Here is a 20,927-nt window from a genome sequence, read left to right as displayed (position 1 = left end):
TAGAAAACAATACTTGATATTTTAATGTACTCATAATTATTAGATTGAAGTGTGTTTTAGATTTTTTTTCTTTTTTCTTTCTCACATACATCATTCTGCAGCGATAAATAAGTATTATAGTCTGTGGTAAATATAAGATTTTTTCTTTCTTTTTTTACAGTATAACTTTGTAACACCATTAACATCTATGGTTGTTACCACGCCTTTAAATAGAGGCCAAAACAACGTTATAGATCCGAACGGTGAGTATTTTTTTTTTGTATTTGTGCATCGGCGAGATAAGATTTATCTACTCTTAAGACATATGATCAACATGTTTTAAAATAGTTTATAAATCATTGGCTTTGAGCATTCCTGATGAAGGTAAATTCAGAAAAGCGCTATGGATGCATGACATTTATAACGTGCTGTTTTCATTTTTATACAACCGCAAAAATTAAAAAAAAATTTTTTTTTGGGTCGTATATTGGTATCACGTTGGCGTCGGCGTCGTCGTCGTCGTCCGAAGACATTTGGTTTCGAACTCTAACTTTAGTAAAAGTAAATAGAAATATATGAAATTTAAACACAAGGTCTATTACCACAAAAGGAAGGCTGGGATTGATTTTGGGAGTTTTAATCCCAACAGTTTAGGAATAAGGGGCAAAAACAGGTCCCAAATAAGCATTTTTCTTGGTTTTGGATTGATTTTGGGAGCTTTGGTCCCTACGAATTAGGGGCCAAAAGGTTCCAAAATTAAACTTTGTTTGATTTCATGAAAAAATGAATTATTGGGGTTCTTTGATATGCCAAACCTAACCGTGTATTCAGATTCTTAATTTTTGGTCCTGTTTTCAAATTGGTCTACATTAAGGTCCAAAGGGTCCAAAATTAAACTTAGCTTGATTTTAACAAAAATTGATATGCTGATCTAAACATGTACTTAGATTTTTGTGGGCCCAGTTTTCAAGTTGGTCCCAATCGGAGTCCAACATTATTATATTAAGTATTGTGCAATAGCAAGAAAATTTTCAATTGCACAGTATTGTGCAATAGCAACAAATCTTCAACTGCACAGTATTGTGCAATAGCAAGAAATTTTCAATTGCACAGTATTGCGCAATAGCAAGAAATATCTAATTTCACAATATTGCGCAATAGCAAGAAATTTTCAATTGCAGTTTTTATGAAATATTCTTTGAAAATTAGAGTTATTTTTCTTTGTCCAGAATAGTAAGTATATTCACTTTTACTACCAACTAATAAATTAAAACAATCTTTACCATTCAGTGATTACAAGCACTTGTTTTACATTTTAATATTTTATGATGAATTTAAATGAGTAGTTATTGTTGCAAACTCCATTAGAAATTTAAATTGAGATCAGTTTTGGAATAAGGGAAAGGGGGATGTGAGAAAAAAAAGGATTAATATTCAACTGCATAGTGAATTGCTCAAAGGCAAACAAATTATTTTAAGTTCATTAGACCACATTCATTCTGTGTCAGAAACCTATGCTGTGTCAACTATTTAATCACAATCCAAATTTAGAGCTGAATCCAGCTTGAATGTTGTGTCCATACTAACCCCAACTGTTCAGGGTTCAACCTCTGCGGTCGTATAGACGCCCCTTGCGGAGCATCTGTTTTTTTTTTTATAGATGTCCGACTGCAGTATTTTCTTAATCCAAATCGTTTAGAACAGGTCAATAACTATTGCGAACGAAAAGACCTATATATACAAATAACAACATATAGAAAATTGAAACGTGCATTATGTTAACATTGTGCAATTCTTTATCCAGGGTGAGGAATAATAAAATACATAGGTTAATAAATAAAATAAATAAATGCAACTGATTTGGTTCTTATACTTGGCTTTCAAATATTCGACATTGAGCATTCCTGATGAAGATAAATCCAGGGAAGCACTTCGGATGCATGCAATTTAAAATGTGTTGTTTTATGTTTATTTCTTTTATCAGTATGTAAGCTTTGTCGAATTCTGGATAAAGCATGACCATATCTGTATGTTTGTGCGTACACAAAGTTGGTGACCTATTCGCGTAAAAGATAAATCGTAATTGACGTATGATGTTAAAAAGATCAGAGACCGCATCAAAATTTTATTATTCAAGCGAATATCATATGAAATATCACATTAGAAATACGTTTGTGTACTTGCCCAAAACTTAATATGATTGTTTGTGTCGAAATTTTAAGGGACGACATAAAAAAATCAATGAAGGATAAAAAACTTAATTCAAATAGTTTAAAAGGGTGGGGCCGTGGGGGTCAACATTGCTGCAAGTTTTGCTTAATTGGCATCTTTCCCAAATTAAGTTAAGATGGAGGTAAAGGGGGGAGGGGGGGGGTAGTGAAAAAAACTATATGAATTAAGTTTTTTTTTTTTTTTTTTTTTATCCTACATTGAACTTTTGATGTCGTCCCTAACTGTTCAAAGAGAGACCTTCTGTTTTGTATTCCTATAGCAGTTCGCCTATGTCTTATTATATCATATATTATTCAACAACGACATCAAATGTACTTTAGGTATATAGTATTATAGATATGTTATACGTGGCTATAAGATACAAGAAAATGTCGAGTATAGTCACTGTACAACATAATTCTATTAACATCAATGTATAAAGTTCGCTTGAGAATTACAAGAACGAGTACAATCAGTGGAAAACGGTATACAGTGCACATCCATTTATCCATAGGAATTGTGCAATGAATTTCGATGCAGTTTTTGTAATTTATTTTGTAATTTTTATTGTTTCAATGTATACTTTATCAAAATAGGTCCTTTGTTTTCATATTTTGTATAGCGTTAATATCAATTTTTTCATTCTTTCAGACAATGAATTTGGAGCTTCAGATGATCCATATTCTTATTGGAGTAACAACATTCCACAAGCACAAGCTTTTACGATGACTTCTCCGTCCTTTGGTACGAGTATATTTTTGTATGAATTAATGTTGATAGTATTTCATATAAAATTTTGAAGTTTAAGAATGCATAATTAAATTAAATTTTTTTACAGATTAAGATTTTGAATAAGCAAATTTTTACATTTAAAAAATGATCATTTGTTGAAAGGACAAAAATATGTTTGACGGAACGTTGAATCAACTTCGTGATCATTATTATGTTTGACTGAGGGTTAAGTCAATTTCGTGATCATGGTTATGTTACGAAGAAATTAAGAGTGTTTTCGGTCTATTTGGTTAAAACTCATATGGACAACGTGTTTACGGTTAGAACTAGTCACGAACCTCTTGCATTTGTAAGTCTTAAAGTTTAATGCATGTTGTTTTTCTTTTAAATTGATATGGTTCATTATATGTTTCGTAGTTTAGTTTGACGTTCATTTTCGTTGAACTATCTAAGTATTCATTTTTTCAATGGTCCAGATGAAGCTCGCCTCCGGTTGCTTGCTTTTCTTGCGGTATTGCAGACCCATTGTCGGCCTTCGGTTGTTACTGCTCTTTAGTCGGGTTGTTTGTTCTTGGACACGTCCCATTCCCATTTTCATTTTCGATTTTTAGATAAAATGAAACACCATTTATGTACATCAAAATGTTTTGGTCATCGATTAGTCATTTGAACTAAATAAAATAAATAGTCAGATATTTTTAAATGGCTTAACTGACTTAAACGACCGAAGGAAATATTTGATGTAATATAATTAAATAGTTTTTTTTTTATTGTAGTTGACAACGATCCCCATTTTATAGTACACATGAAAGGGATTGATACATCGGTATGCTTTGATATCATGGGTATACCTGGAGACATTATTAATCTAGTCAGAGACGAAATTTCAGGTAAATGGTTTTACACTTACGACTGATTGTATGGTACTGAAAAAAAATTCTGTTTTATCAAATTACAGGGAATATTTGTAGATTCTTTCTGGCTTTAAAAAAGAGGGGCAAACAAAATCAACAATGCCAGAGCAAAATACGAAAAACGAACAAATAAAACAACAATAACACATGCAATAGAATCCATGAAAACTTGATATAAGGTATAAGGACATCATTCGTAAATATAGCTCAACATGCAGACTTCTTATACGTTCAGGTATTTCACATCCAATCTTTTATGGAAATAGTCTTTATAAAGCACAAAAATGTCAGTATTCACATCAGAAGCTTACAAAACCTTTGAACTTATTAAGAAGGGATATAGTTACGATACTGTTGTCATGTCATTAAAGATTGCATATTTTGGAGTTAATATTGATTCACTTATAGGGTCGGCTTTGCATCGGAACTAAAGACATTTATTTAAAAACCAGTTGTTGGCATGACACGGATTATGTTCTTCTCATATAGGTTATGATGGTATGATACTAAACCCCTAACGAGAAGGATTGTGCCTGATATTTATATGATGAAGACATAATCTGTCAATCAGTTTAATTGAAGTCTGGAGCTGGCATGTCAGTTAACTGCTAGTAGTCTGTTGTTATTTATGTATTATTGTCATTTTGTTTATTTTCTTTGGTTACCACTTTTGACATAAGACTCGGACTTCTCTTGAACCGAATTTTAATGTGCGTATTGTTATGCGTTTACTTTTCTACATTGGCTAGAGTTATAGAGGGAGGGTTGAGATCTCATAAACATGTTTAACCCCGCCGCATTTTTGCGCCTGTCCCAAGTCAGGAGCCTCTGGCCTTTGTTAGTCTTGTCATTATTTTTAATTTTAGTTTCTTGTGTATAATTTGGAGTTTAGTGTGGCGTTCATTATCACTGAAATAGTATATATATTTGTTTAGCTGAAGGACGCCTCCGGGTGCGGGAATTTCTCGCTGCATTGAAGACCTGTTGGTGACCTTCTGCTGTTGTCTGTTCTATGGTCGGGTTGTTGTCTCTTTGGCACACTCCCCATTTCCATTCTCCGTTTTATTTAGTATGAGATTTGTGTTTATTAAAGTAATAGTTTTCTTCATTTTAATTTTTAAAAAGTGATATTAAAGTGTGTTATATTGTCTTTACATGTATGTTTTGTATAAGTTTTTCTAACATTGAAAATCGTTAGAAAAATTTCTTTCTGTAGATTCACTGCATTTACTAAGCCTATTTAATTGAGTGTTCATCTACCATTTCCAATCTTTTTTTAATACATAGTTACATAAAATTGAGAATGGAAGTGGGGAATGTGCCAAAGAGACAACAACCCGACCATAGAAAAAAACAACAGCAGAAGGTCACCAACAGGTCTTCAATGTAGCGAGAAATTCCCGCACCTGAAGGCGTCCTTCAACTTGCCCCTAAACAAATATATACTAGTTCAGTGATAATGAACGCCATACTAATTTCCAAATTGTACACAAGAAACTAAAATTAAAATAATACAAGACTAACAAAGGCCAGAGGCACCTGACTTGGGACAGGCGCAAAAATGCGGCGGGGTTAAACATGTTTGTGAGATCTCATTTAGTATTCAGCTTTCCGTTAGTGATATAGATATCAAGATCGAGGAAAGGGCAGTGGTAATTGTTAGTATTAGCTTACATACATAGTCTTGATGTTATTTAAAACAGACATCATATTCAAAATTGGTAATACAACTTTTCTTTATGAGTAAACAGTTTTGTTTTTTTTCACAGGTATTGTTGTTAATGGCATAATTGTATCAAACAAACGAATATTTATCAGAAAGAAACGAAAAGATGATTCAACAGACAGCAGCCAAGAGCTAAAAACTTACCTTGGAAGTATAGTAATCTCTGGCTTTGGTACACATATAAGCATCACCCCTGAAAGATGGATATTGAATGGTGATGTTCATAAATGGTTGTCATCAGAAGTAATGACGTCATATAAAACAAAAATTGTAACAGACGGGACAGGCGAAATGATTGTTGTAATGTTTCCAAACAGAATAACATTATTAGTCATGAAACATACGAGAACCAAGTCACAGAAACGTGCAGGAAAGGTCGATTTTCTGGGGTTTTATATAGTAGAAGATCGTGGATTTTCTGAGTCCACTCATGGGCTACTAGGTAAGTTATTCAAAATAATATTGAGAATCGAAATAGGGGATATTTCAAAGTGACAACAACCCGACAAAAGAGCAGATAACAGCCGGAGGTTACTAATAGGTCTTCAACACAGCGAGAAAATCCAACACCCAGAGCGGGCTTAAGCTGAATTTTAAATAAAAAAAGTGTACTAGCTTCATACTAAACTCCAAAAATATAAATGAACTCAAATTGACATATGCAAAGACTTTTTATTTCTTAAAAATATCATTCTCTATTAACTAGTCTGGTAAGACAGTTGTATAGCATTTACTAGTATCACACAATGTTGAATACAAAACTAAAATTGTATTACCGCATCTTTTAATTGCAAATATAAAAGTAAATCATTAATAGAAAAACCATAGAATTTCTGTGATTATCAAAGATACTTAATTTATGAACAAGAATGTGTTCATAGGGTCCCACTCTCACTATCAATTTCTATATTTAGTGGACCGTGAATTTGGGACAAAAACTCTAATTTGGCATTAAATTTAGAAAGATCATATCATAAAGAACATACATTGTATATTTTAAGTTTCAAGTTGATTGAAAAACATAATGCCCTAGGTTTGGCACTAACACTCGTAAGCCCAATGACTGATGACAGAAAACATACATGTAACCGTTATGTGGTATAGAAAAGTTCTTTTACAACCAAAACCAATGATCCTCGGCAATTAAAATAAATCCGGTTTGGTGAATATTCATTGAAATATTAGGAGCTTTCAGTTTTCTCATCATATTGATATTGTTTTGCTCTTGCGTAGTATTTTCTCATTTTCCATTCAAGAAAAACATAAATAGACAATAATAGTGCATTGACTTGACATATCAACGATATAAGGATGAGGCTTAGAAACGGGGAAATGCGAGGCTGTGCCGAGCATTTCCCCGTTTCGGGCCGAATCCTTATATCGTTGATATGTCAAGTCAATGCACTATTATTGTCTTTATACTGCAATCTAAAAAAACATTTTCAATTGTTGTTTATTGTGTTAATGTTATTTTTTTAAATTTAAATATTGGGAAAAATCACCCTTTAAAAAGGCCTCATATCACACAGACGGAGAAATATAAAACACGATGAAATGTACATCATTACCGCAATCAATGGTGAACGAATTCGTTGCAGACTAAAATATCAACAATAAACATAAAACATAATGATTTATAGGTTGCAAACAAAAACATATTAAAAAAATTGCAAAAGAAACAAGTTTAAGTCGTTTTAAAAACGCATCGTTGTTTACATTGAAAACAAGAACAGGTTGAAGAGGTCGTATGAATAATTAAACATAATTTCGACAATTTCTATTTAAATATTCATGAGGAAAAGTGATATCAGGTCAGTGACTGTATATGACATAGAAATATACGGTCAACGCATTTTGACTGCTTAAATAGAACGAGTGCAGTATAATTCTTAATATTACATTTTAGGGCAATTTTTATACAGAAAAGTGACATTAGAGAAGAAAAAGACTCTTAAAAATGGACGCACTCGTGGCAAGTTAAAAGTTCACGGAAACACTAGAAAGCCACGAAAAGTATTTGCATCACTAGGCAGGCGGTTGAATTTAGCAACTAACTCTAAAATAGAATGCTGGATGGTTCAAAATAATGGCAAACGATTATTAGATGGCAATTATATGGACTATATTAATAGGAGGAATGTTACCGATTATATTAATCGTCTAGGTGGAGGAGGTTAAGTGTTAAAATAACTACATGGCAATTATTTAATGAACAACATTGTATATATGGTAGTTAAACTGTACTGGACAAATAATTCATTTTCAAGTATAACACAAATATGCAACTCTTAAATTGTTCTAACACAAACGCAAACGAAGAAGACATTTCAGTAAATAAGAAGATCTAATATGGTCGAGTATTGTTGTGAGATTTAGCCACATCTTTTTGCAGTTTCTTTGAGTTTAAAAATGTGTTCTGAATCTATCATGTGCTTGGCCTGGATTTAACATTAGATCACTCCGTCTCTAGACGAGCAAAGCCTTTTGTACTGTACAAAAACAGTGATAGAATATCATTTCTAACTTTTCATTCTGATAATTTTGTTCTGTGGTATATAACAATGTTTACTGTAGCGATCTAGTATTTCAGATGTTGATGTCAATCGTAAATGTTAAAAACATATTTGTTTATATATAAAATCAATGACTGATTTTGATGAATGTTGGAAAATTGTCCAAAAAATTGTTAGAAGTAAGCTATATTTATCCGCAATTGCAATTAAGAATAAAAGTAAAATGTACTTCAACGAGACCGCAATCAAACGAAAAGTTGCCAAACGACAAACAGAGACCTACTATAAAATCATAAATCATATGTTGATTCCGAAGTTTACCGAGTAAATATCGTCTAAAAGATATGTAACTGGAAGATAATCTGTCTGTTTTACGACAACGTGTTTAGTCAATTATGGTAACCTTTTCCTCTTCAATATATCTTATAACCTAGGAAACATGATTTGCCCTTTCGATTGAAATATTCGTTCATTGTTTATAGAAGTGCAGACGACATGTATCATCTGAAATATATTTTTTTTTACACTTCAAACGAACAAACGGACCAGGAATAAAGAAACATATCAATGTCAGTGGCGGATCCAGAACTTTTCATAAGGGGAGGGCCCACTGACTGACCTAAGGGCCCTCCCCTGGATCCGCCTATGAATGTTCCAATGACAAAAGCCAGCTCCCATTAATTAAAAAGACAAAATTACCTACAGTAAAACGCAAAATTAGATGTTTTATTGTATCATAAAGAAAATATAAAGTGACGCATGATTCTGTTGAATAATGTATATATGTATGGTTTTATATTATTAACTGAATTGCAGAAATTACTTGTTTAGAAGTCTACATTAGTAGAACGAGTAATCTGCAATTTTTGTTTTGTATTTTTTCGTCTTGTTTTGAGTAATGTAAAATAATTAACACATTTTATTTAATTGAAGACATTACTTAATTAGCTTACGTACAAATATGGTATTCGAAGTTGGGGGTATGTTTTATAATTTGAACCAGAACATATTATTTCTACATTTTTCACAAAAACTAATTTAATGTATTTAATTTCACTTGAACTTCTATTTCCCTTTGGTATGGAGTTTTAATGAAGATAAGTAAAATAAAACTCTTTGAACGTACCAACTATATTTTTTCAAGCATATTTACTAGCTTCGTGGTTCTATGAAAATGGTATAATCGGTTAATAATGGGTTAAAGACGTTCGCATTTGGTGCGTTTAAAAAAAATAATTCGTCAATTCCAATCACAGTTTACTTTCGCTCCTGCTTCCTTTATTTTTGCAATCTATTAACTGTTTTTATCAGTTGACCAAAATAAAAATAGAATTATAGCGAAAAAATTGTAAATACTCAGACAGTCAAGTTATTCTCAGCTGTAATTGGCAACAACTTTCTGGATTTTGGGTGTTCAATGATCTTCAAATTCGTATTTTTTTGCATTGCATTGAAAATTTTAAAAAGTAACTGGTCACAATATGAATTTAAGAAAAGACCTTGCGTTGATAACTATCACATTTATTGTGTTCCTTTTTCTACTCGTAGATCTTAAAAAACAAAAGTTATGTTGCAGTACCTCATGAACTAAAAGTGGTATTAATTTTTAAATAAAAAATTGTAATTATTTACACATTGATAGAAAATAAACACCAACAACCATGTATGCTCTTTTTGAAAACTATGATGTATGCTCTGTGAACAATGATACCAAGGTGCAATTAAATATACAAAGATCAGAATAAATTATAAACGAAAGATTAACAAACACGATTTACACTACAAATCTGACTGGTTGTCGGCTTAACTTCCCAGTATTTAATGCATTCATATCCATGACAATCAATACAAACAACAGGTAGCTCCATAGGCGGGAATGTAGCGATGAGGCATCCTTTAGTTCGCTAAATATTTTCATGCCACAATTTCTTCACCAACAAATACGGACATTTTCAGCCCGGAGTTGGAAAATTCAGTTAAGGTAGAACTTATTTTTTATAACCCAGTCGCTGTAGGTGTTCTTAGACGTATGTTTTTCATGCTCCATCAGTAACACTTGTTGTTTTAAATATGACGGGAAAATACAGAGACAAGTCGTGAATACGGAAATAGTTATCAAAGTTACCAGGACATGCATGTAAAACTTTAACTTGCAATTACTCCAAGTCTTTCTCTCAAATGACCATCAATGCAATGCATACTGTCGATTCCTTTCTATATAACCGCATTTTTCTGTAACCTATTGTGGTTTATCAACGTTGTTTCAATCTATAATTAATATAGGTTCAAAATACATGACATATTCCAACACCAATTATTGTGCCAAACCATTACAATCGAATAAGTTAACTGGTTTATCTTGTACGTATACAAATAAGATGTGGTATGATTGCCATTGAGGCTACTATCCACCATAATTCAATTGGAGTGGTAGAAGCAATGGTAGGCCACTGCATATACGACCTTCAAAAATGAGAAAAAAACATACCGTATGGCTGGCTATTAAGGTGGTATGGGTGTCTTTTGTATTTTAGCAAGGAAAAAAATTGGTGACCCTATCTTTTCTTTTGATATTCTCAAAGCATTATCTGAAAGCTTTATTCTCATACTTTATTTTACAATTCTATCATTTAGTTAAGTCCTAATCACATAATGGTGCTTTTTCCTGTACAATCCATACAAAATGTGTCATTTTGTCACAACCTGTAGCTTGAGAAAATGATGTCTCAAAGTCTCTTAATCTTATTAAGAAAAAAACCCACACATCGATGAAGGTAAATCCAGAAAAGCGCTTCGGACGCAAGAAATTAATAACGTGTTGTTTTCAATATTTTACATCACTGGGTCGATACCTCTGCTGGTGGACTATCAGTCCCCGAGGGTATCATCAGCTCGGTAGTCAGTATTTCGGTACTGACATGATTTAACAGACTTTACTAAAATTGTCCGTTTATAAATTTATAAATTATTAAGAAACTAAGGTTTCAACTCCCTCAGGCAAAGTTGGCTTTAGATTAATTTGGCTAATTATTTTAGGTATTTTTTTACATTCAGCTCTTCAACGGTTTCGGTACTTATACATCTTCGGATTTCAAATGTTTGGCTTTGAGCGTTCCTGATGAAGGTAAATCCAGAAAAGCGCTTCGGACGCAAGAAATTAATAACGTGTTGTTTTCAATATTTTACATCACTGGGTCGATACCTCTGCTGGTGGACTATCAGTCCCCGAGGGTATCATCAGCTCGGTAGTCAGTATTTCGGTACTGACATGATTTAACAGACTTTACTAAAATTGTCCGTTTATAAATTTATAAATTATTAAGAAACTAAGGTTTCAACTCCCTCAGGCAAAGTTGGCTTTAGATTAATTTGGCTAATTATTTTAGGTATTTTTTTACATTCAGCTCTTCAACGGTTTCGGTACTTATACATCTTCGGATTTCAAATGTTTGGCTTTGAGCGTTCCTGATGAAGGTAAATCCAGAAAAGCGCTTCGGACGCAAGAAATTAATAACGTGTTGTTTTCAATATTTTACATCACTGGGTCGATACCTCTGCTGGTGGACTATCAGTCCCCGAGGGTATCATCAGCTCGGTAGTCAGTATTTCGGTACTGACATGATTTAACAAACTTTACTAAAATTGTCCGTTTATAAATTTATAAATTATTAAGAAACTAAGGTTTCAACTCCCTCAGGCAAAGTTGGCTTTAGATTAATTTGGCTAATTATTTTAGGTATTTTTTTACATTCAGCTCTTCAACGGTTTCGGTACTTATACATCTTCGGATTTCAAATGTTTGGCTTTGAGCGTTCCTGATGAAGGTAAATCCAGAAAAGCGCTTCGGACGCAAGAAATTAATAACGTGTTGTTTTCAATATTTTACATCACTGGGTCGATACCTCTGCTGGTGGACTATCAGTCCCCGAGGGTATCATCAGCTCGGTAGTCAGTATTTCGGTACTGACATGATTTAACAAACTTTACTAAAATTGTCCGTTTATAAATTTATAAATTATTAAGAAACTAAGGTTTCAACTCCCTCAGGCAAAGTTGGCTTTAGATTAATTTGGCTAATTATTTTAGGTATTTTTTTACATTCAGCTCTTCAACGGTTTCGGTACTTATACATCTTCGGATTTCAAATGTTTGGCTTTGAGCGTTCCTGATGAAGGTAAATCCAGAAAAGCGCTTCGGACGCAAGAAATTAATAACGTGTTGTTTTCAATATTTTACATCACTGGGTCGATACCTCTGCTGGTGGACTATCAGTCCCCGAGGGTATCATCAGCTCGGTAGTCAGTATTTCGGTACTGACATGATTTAACAAACTTTACTAAAATTGTCCGTTTATAAATTTATAAATTATTAAGAAACTAAGGTTTCAACTCCCTCAGGCAAAGTTGGCTTTAGATTAATTTGGCTAATTATTTTAGGTATTTTTTTACATTCAGCTCTTCAACGGTTTCGGTACTTATACATCTTCGGATTTCAAATGTTTGGCTTTGAGCGTTCCTGATGAAGGTAAATCCAGAAAAGCGCTTCGGACGCAAGAAATTAATAACGTGTTGTTTTCAATATTTTACATCACTGGGTCGATACCTCTGCTGGTGGACTATCAGTCCCCGAGGGTATCATCAGCTCGGTAGTCAGTATTTCGGTACTGACATGATTTAACAAACTTTACTAAAATTGTCCGTTTATAAATTTATAAATTATTAAGAAACTAAGGTTTCAACTCCCTCGGGCAAAGTTGGCTTTAGATTAATTTGGCTAATTATTTTAGGTATTTTTTTACATTCAGCTCTTCAACGGTTTCGGTACTTATACATCTTCGGATTTCAAATGTTTGGCTTTGAGCGTTCCTGATGAAGGTAAATCCAGAAAAGCGCTTCGGACGCAAGAAATTAATAACGTGTTGTTTTCAATATATTATCAAATAGGCAAATAAAAGTCAGAATGCGAATGTATATGTTCAAACTCTCTTAGGTAAATTTTAGTAACAAAAGAACTATGCTTTGATACTATAACTTCCCTTGAACTTTTACTAGATATCATTTTTGTTTGCTTTGGAAATTCCGTATATTGTCAAGTCCAAATACGGCTAAGGTAATCTATGCCTGGGATAAGAAAATCCTTAGTTTTACAAAAAATTAATAACACTTTAGATATTCGGATGATATATATGCTCTCATCTATTACGACTTCAGTATGCACTTTAAAGAGATTTATCCTGTTGAACTATTTTTAAATGAAGACAATACTAAAAATGAACACTGCCATTTACTGGATCTTGATATATATATATCATTAACGGGAAGCTTAATACAAAACAAGAATGTGTCCCAAGTACACGGATGCCCCACTCGCACTATCATTTTCTATGTTCAATGGACCGTGAAATTAGGGTAAAAACTCTAATTTGACATTCAATTAGAAAGATAATATCATAGGGAACATTTGTAATAAGTTTCAAGTGGACTGGACTTCAACTTCATCAAAAACTACCTTGACCAAAAACTTTAATCTGAACTTGCACTATCATTTACTATGTTCAGTGGACCGTGAAATTGGGATCAAGAATCTAATATGGCAATAGAATTAGAAAGATAATATCATAGGGAACATGTTTACATATACACTAAGTACGCTTACGAAGCAGGAGATCACAAATCGGTTATAATCTCCTTTTGTGTTAATCCAAAGGATCTTCCATCCTTATATTGGATTCCTGAGTTTCACAAGAATCCTTATAAGGAAAGGTATATTGCAGGTTCTTCCAAGTGTTCCACTAAACCCCTTTCTAAAGTTCTTACTGCCATACTCACTACAGTCAATGAAGGACTTCAGAAATATTCCGAAACGGCATATTCAAGAAGCGGTCTTAATCAGATGTGGATATTGAAAAATTCAAAAGAGTTATTGGTGAATTTACAATCTCAATCACTAAAACATTGTACTAACATTAAAACCTTTGATTTTTCAACTCTTTACACCACTATTCCACATACTTATCTTAAAGCTCGACTGAAAGAACTCGCCAGCTTATGTTTCTTTAACAAAAAGGGCACTAGACGTTTAAGATATCTAGTTTTGGGCAGGAATTCAGCTTACTTTGTTAAAAATAATACAGAGTCGAGCAAAAAATACACCGACCAGGATATCACTGCCATGCTGGACTTTTTAATTGACAACATATTTGTTGAATTTAGAGGTTTGGTCTTCCAACAGACTATTGGAATCCCAGTGGGTACCAATTGCGATCCTCTACTTGCAGATTTGTTTTTGTATTCCTATGAAGTATAATTTATCCAAGGGCTAGTAACGAAAGGAGAAAAGAAATTAACCCAGTCATTTTTTCACCTTTCGGTAAATTGATGATGTACTGTCTCTTAATAATAATAGATTCAGTGATCACTTACATTTAATATATCTAAGTAAACTTCAAATTAAAGACACCACCGACACAGATAAATCTACTTCATTTTTAGACCTTTTTCTCGAAATGACTACTGATGGTAGGTTAAATACCAAAATTTATGACAAACGCGATGATTTTAATTTTCCTATAGTCAACTTTCCATTTCTGTGTAGCAACATCCCAGCGGCACCAGCTTATAGAGTATATGTGTCTCAATTGATACGTTACTCTAGAGCTAGCTCTAAGTACGTTAATTTTGTTGAACGAGGAATACTGCTTTCTTAAAAGTTGCTTAGGGCTATGAATCAATCAAATACAGGTTATCACTCAAGAAATTTGACGGTCGCCATCATGAGCTGATTGGCCATTATGACAAAAGTGTGTCAGAAATCATATCTGATATTCTTCTTCAGTCATAATAACCTTGCATCATTACCGGACTGAACAAAGAAATAACACGACGGGTGCCGTATACGGTGCATGAAATGCTTACCCTTCCGGAGCACCTGATTTCACTCCCGGTTTTTAGTGGAGTTCGTGTTGTTTCTTATTTATCATTTATAACTGTTGATTGATGTAAATGTCTTTTGGTTATAGGATTCTTTGTTTACTCCTTGGTTTTGATTGTTATTGTCTTTTATGTTGATTGGACTTCAACTTCATCAAAAACTATACCTTGACCAAAAACCTTAACCTTAAGCGGGACGAACGGACGAACGAACGGACCCCCAAACCAGAAAACATAATGTCCCGCTACTATTCATTTCCTATTGTAAATTATCCTTTTTTTGATGGTGATGCTCCCTTGTCACCATCTTATGGTATCTAAAAATCTCTACTTGTACGATTCGCTCGTGTATGTAGCAACGTATTAGATTTTAGGGATTTTTTTTTATATGTGTTACTGTTAATTTTTGATTTTTTTTTTTATATGTGTTACTGTTAATTTTTACACTTGATTTTCAATATCACAAACTAGTCAAAACATTTAATAAATTTTATCATCGGTACAAGGATATCATTCATAAATATAAATCAACATGCAGACATCTTAAACGTTCAGGTATTTCACATCCAATCTTTTATGGTAGTATTCATTACAAAGCACAAAAATGTCGGCATTCGCAAAGGTTTTGCTCATTGTTGAAGGTCGAACGGTGACCTCTAATTGTTTATTTCTGTGTCATTTTGGTCTCTTGTTGAGAGTTGTCTCATTGGTAATTATACCACATCTTCTGTTTTTATATTAAGCTAACAAAACCTTTAAACAGACTTATTAAGAAGGGATATATTTACGATACTATTGTCAGGTCATTACAGATTGATTCACTTAAAGGGTCTTTGCATCGGAAATAAACACACTTATACTAAAACCAGTTGTTGATACGTCAGTAACTGCTAGTAATCTTTTGTTCATATATGTATCATTGTCATTTTGTTTAGTTTCTTTTGTTACCTATTCTAACATCGGACTTCTTTAAACTGATTTTTACTGTGCGTATTGCTATGTGCTTGTATTTTTCAACATTGGCTAGAGGTAAAGGGGGAGGGTTGAGATCTCAAAATACATGTTTAACCCCACCGCATTGTTGCGCCTCTCCAAAATCAGGAGCCTCTGACCTCTGGTAATCTTGTATGCTTTTTAATTTTAACAATTTCTTATATATATTTCGGAGCTGAGTTTCCATTATTACTTAACTAGTACACATTTCTATACAGCGACTGTACGTAGTTAATCATTTTAAGAAAGTGTTTAATTATCTTTGTAAATTGTTACTTTTACGTATACTGTTCTGTCTAATTTTGGTAATATCCATTTGACGTGGCTCGGTACTTACACATCCCGTCATTGAGCTCTGGTATTTTTGTCTTTCGTCCTTTGTTGACCTATTGGTTATCTAATTATAGTGATTACGATTACAACTCATTGTTGACTGCTCTACCCCTAACAAAATTATACGAATATTAAGTCTAACAAAAGGTACCGTAATGAGATTTGAAGGGAAGGAATTACAAATAACAACTACAAATATACTAATTATTGGTCATTGTCTAGTGAGCAAGAAAATAAATGACCTGAATTATAAAATTCAAATGGATAGCAATAGCAAAAGGAAAGTTGTCGTGTTTTCTAAAAATAAAATAGGATAATAGGCCATTTATTATATGGTCATGATCTGTTTGTGTTGTTGTTGAGCAAACTGATATAATTATAGGAACTTTTACAACAGACGAGACCCTGTGTTTAACAGGAGACTTTTATTTGTCCTTGTTTTTTAGATGACTTCCCAAATACGTATGCCTAAAAGAGGACGGAGGAAGCTCACGTGGAAGATATAACACGCATGAGGGCCTACATTTACAAGAAGCAACTGGCCTCAGAAGTGGCCCAATACTTTTGTAACCTGTGCATGCACAGTTGCGAGTCATTTAAACCCCTACAAAACATGTAGACACGTTCATGCAACATGTGAACCAAAGAAATGAATACATTGCAGGGAAGAAATTCAAGAGAAATTCAGTGTACATGTTTACCAACTCACAAGCTTATGTAATTAATGTATCACCAGGCTTTTCTGACTATGAGGTCTAGCTATGGATGATTCCAATTACTCAACTGAACGTGTTAAATCAAGACCATTTTAAGAATAAGATACTCTGATTATTTTGACTGAAGCTGGTATTTTACACCACAACTTTACTCATTCAAAACTTTCGGTATATTCTACGCATTCCAAACAATTGATAAAGTGTAATGAAATTCGGAAGATGAGTTCAAATCAAGAGGATGCAAGGTAATATAGTCAACCATACGGCCTTCAGCAATGAAAAAATCTAAATCGCATTGTTGGCTATAAAAAGTACGATATGAAAAATATGAAACAATAAAATCCAAAATACTTAAAATAGTAAAAAAAGAACGCAATAAATAAACTCATCATAGATATCACGATTGAATTTTGTATTCAATATATGGTGACGATCAAATCCAAAAAAGTTAAAAAGGCCAAATAAAAAGAAAAAAAGAAGAAAATGTTACACTCGACATGATGTCATTAAAAAATGTAAGCTCTTTCTTCAATAATACTGAAAAATGAACTACAATTTCCGGAACGTTCGATTTTTATATCCGAAATTTTACCGAGTTAGGTATTTAATAATTGACGGAAGTGACGTATCTTTGAAATTCTAGGAAACAAATTTGAAATAAAAATAATTCTTTGCCCATCTCAAATGGAATCGTATCTTATTGTATAGTATTTCTGAAAATATATCTTTTCACCAATAAACACAAAAAAGGTGATTTTTTCCTAACTGTGCCTCTCCTTGCCGACCTCTTTTTTCTTTATATGAATCGGAGTTTCTTCAGACAATTGTCAAAAAGAAGAAGATCAAAAAAGCCAGATTATTTAATTTTACTTTCAGATATATTGATGATGTTTTTTCCATTAACAATTTGGACTTTTCTGATTGGGTTCCATTAATATATACCCAAGCACTAGACATTTAAAGAAATAACAGACACGGCTTCCTCCGCCTCATTTTTAGACTTATATCTCGAATTTGACATACACAGTCATCTCAGTACCAGAATTATAAATTTCCCCCACTTTAGCAGCAATATATTAACTTCACCTGTATATGGGATATATATTTCCCAACTTATTCGATATTCAAGAGCTTACAGCTCCTACTCAGACTTTGTAAAATGTCAACAGTGTCTGAGCAGAAAATTGATGAGACAGGGATATGCCAAAGAACGTCACGTCCTTTTTCTAAACAAGTTCATTAGAAGGTACCAAGACCTTGTTGATAAATATTCAGCATCAAATTCACATCTTAAGGATGTATAGATTATACGTACTGACGTTGTTTATCATCTATAAAACAATGTGTTATATTATTCTTTCATTTGTCTTTGTTCTATTATTAATATTACTTTTACTGTCGTTTTCTGTGATATCTATTTGACGTGGCTCGGTACTTGTACACCCCGTCAATGTGTCATTTAGGATGGTGTGTTAAGTTGGTTCTTATAACGTGACTCTGCATTTTTTAAAAGATCCCGTCATTATGTTATTGTTCTATTATATGTCATTATGTTGTTCTATTATGAATCTGAAAATACTTTGAACGACAAAATAATTTTACTCGCGTAATGGTATAAACTATATGATGATTTAAAAAAATTCTGAAAAACTCCTGAACAATTTTAAATCTCGGTCTATTTCTGAAATAATTCTAACATAACTTTTGATTTTTAAACCCCGTATACCACCATTCCGGATGTGTAATTTTAATTGTTTTGAATAAACATTGAACATTTTTTCCCTATGAGATATGATAACATTTTCTGACACCAGACACGCCAAACTTTGAATGTGTTCTTTAATTTTATAGATGCCTTTGTGCCTTTTTGTAAATGATTGTTAGTTTTGAGATTGTAATACAGTGGTGACTACCCATATTTTGACTTTTGTTTATCATGTCTGCTTTGTTCACGCATTGTTGGAAATGTAATGGATTTTGATGCGACTGTCGTATTAGTAAGAGGTTTAGCGCTTTAAAACCAGGTTGAATCCACCATTTCCTACATTTGAAAATACCTGTACCAAGCCAGGAATGACAGTTGTTGTCCATTCGTTTGATGTGTACTGTCATTAAATTAGGGACTTTTCGATTGAATTTTCCTCGGAGTTCAGTACTTTGAATCTTTGCAACATTTTTTCTATCGTTATTGAAGATGTCACGCCAAAATTTGGTGTCATTGATAGGACTTGATAAATCCCCATAAATTCTCAACGGAAAAAATGGTGTCAGCGTTATGACGTCGTAGGAAGGCGTCACAGAAAAAATAAAATAGACTGAATGTCAAACGTCATAATTATTTGAACTACAGCCGATATCAGGTTATTCTGATTGGACTAAATCGCTTCGTACGTAAAAATGACTTATCACGTTTATTCAAATTTGTGTTTTCCTAACGCATATTTTTTTGTGTTGATTCAATCCAATAATTATTTCCCCCCAATTGCTCACATATCTGGTACCGTCGGAAATATTGTATAAATTCTATAAATAGAAAAACAAAATTATTTTAACTTTGGACCATTATTCTTGGAGATTTTGACTTCCATTTAACTGATTACATTGGTAACACAGCAAGGATGACCATTCTCCAACTGCCTCATTATTTGCATAACCGAACATTGATACAACTTTTGTTAAATTAGTTGGTGCGTTTTTTTTTTATCTTGAAATTTCTTTGACAATTGTTGATCATATTTTTTCTCTCTTTAATGATTGCGTCTCGTCCTTTTTCTAAAAAAGTTCATCGGAAGGTACCAAGACCTTGTTGATAAATATTCCGTATCAACTTCTCAAATAATACACGATGGTCTTGATGTATAGATTCTGCGTACTGATGTTGTGTATCATCTTAACAACATGTTTTATTAAGGTCTTTCCTTTTACTAAAGGGAAAGACCTTACTGTATTTCTTCTGATTATTATTAGGTCTTTCCACTTTTCGTGGAAAGACCTTTTGTTTTTCTTCTGATTATTTTTTTTTTTTTTTTTTTTTTTCTTCTGCCGTCTGAGATGCTTTTTTGTCTTACAACATATCGAATGGATTTTTTGGCCAATGATGTTGTACAGTAATGGGGGTTTCAAAACTCACCCTGTGTGACCGAACACTTATTCTTATAGGAGTTATCTCCCCGCGCCCCCTTTTTCTTGTTATCGCTATATCTCTAAAACCGTAAAAGATTTTAGCAAACTGTTTTCACCAAATTGTTCGTCTGCTCTTGAGAATGATTTTGTTTATTTTGACTTGAGTGATCAGAAGACATCTTATGGGAGTTATTTCCCTTTGAAAATTTAAGATAGACGATTTGTTGGATCAATTCATACGTTTTAAGTCGTAGAGGCCTACAGTCTTTTGATAAGAAGTCCTTGGTCCATTTGAAGAAAATTGAGGTCAAGGTCAAAGGTCAAGGTCATGTTCTAAATTTTGAATTTTGCTTGTTATCGTTATTCCACAGAAACTGTGACAGTAAATGATATGATGTGTTTGCAAAATAACTGTTTACAATTAGGCGCAACTTCAACCTATTTTAGTGAAAGTGTTTTGGTTAACCCTTATAGGAGTTTTCTCCCCTTATGTATTTCAAATCAGTATTTCTCGACAACCATACAAGTGATTGACCTCCAGTCTTCCGTTTTGAGTTCACTGAAATATGACCTCGAAATTGAGATCAAGGTCGAAGGTCAAGGTCATGTTATAAATTTTGAATTTTGCTTGTTATCGTTGTTCAAAAGAAACTGTTACAGTTAATGGTATGATTTGTTTGCAAAATTACTGTTTACAAAAAGGCGCAACTTCAACCTATTTCAGTCGAAGTGTTTTGGTTAACCCTTATAGGAGTTTT

The 20,927-nt window shown here is 33.0% G+C and overlaps 1 protein-coding gene across 2 annotated transcripts in view; it reads left to right on the top strand.

The window, feature by feature from the left end:
- Window positions 1-8,214, top strand: part of LOC139482313 (inter-alpha-trypsin inhibitor heavy chain H3-like) — a 39,478-nt gene extending 31,264 nt beyond the window's left edge. For both annotated transcript variants that reach the window (XM_071266118.1, XM_071266128.1), the window contains exons 8-12: window positions 161-242; window positions 2,842-2,934; window positions 3,699-3,812; window positions 5,606-6,004; window positions 7,469-8,214. In XM_071266118.1, the coding sequence (XP_071122219.1) occupies window positions 161-242; window positions 2,842-2,934; window positions 3,699-3,812; window positions 5,606-6,004; window positions 7,469-7,740 (960 nt within the window). In that variant the 3' untranslated portion in view covers window positions 7,741-8,214. The remainder of the gene's footprint in view (window positions 1-160; window positions 243-2,841; window positions 2,935-3,698; window positions 3,813-5,605; window positions 6,005-7,468) is intronic.
- Window positions 8,215-20,927: the final 12,713 nt, after the last annotated feature.

This window comes from Mytilus edulis, chromosome 1 (genome assembly GCF_963676685.1).
Source record: "Mytilus edulis chromosome 1, xbMytEdul2.2, whole genome shotgun sequence".
Taxonomy (NCBI): domain Eukaryota; kingdom Metazoa; phylum Mollusca; class Bivalvia; order Mytilida; family Mytilidae; genus Mytilus; species Mytilus edulis.
This window is presented reverse-complemented; position numbering and strand designations above follow the sequence as displayed.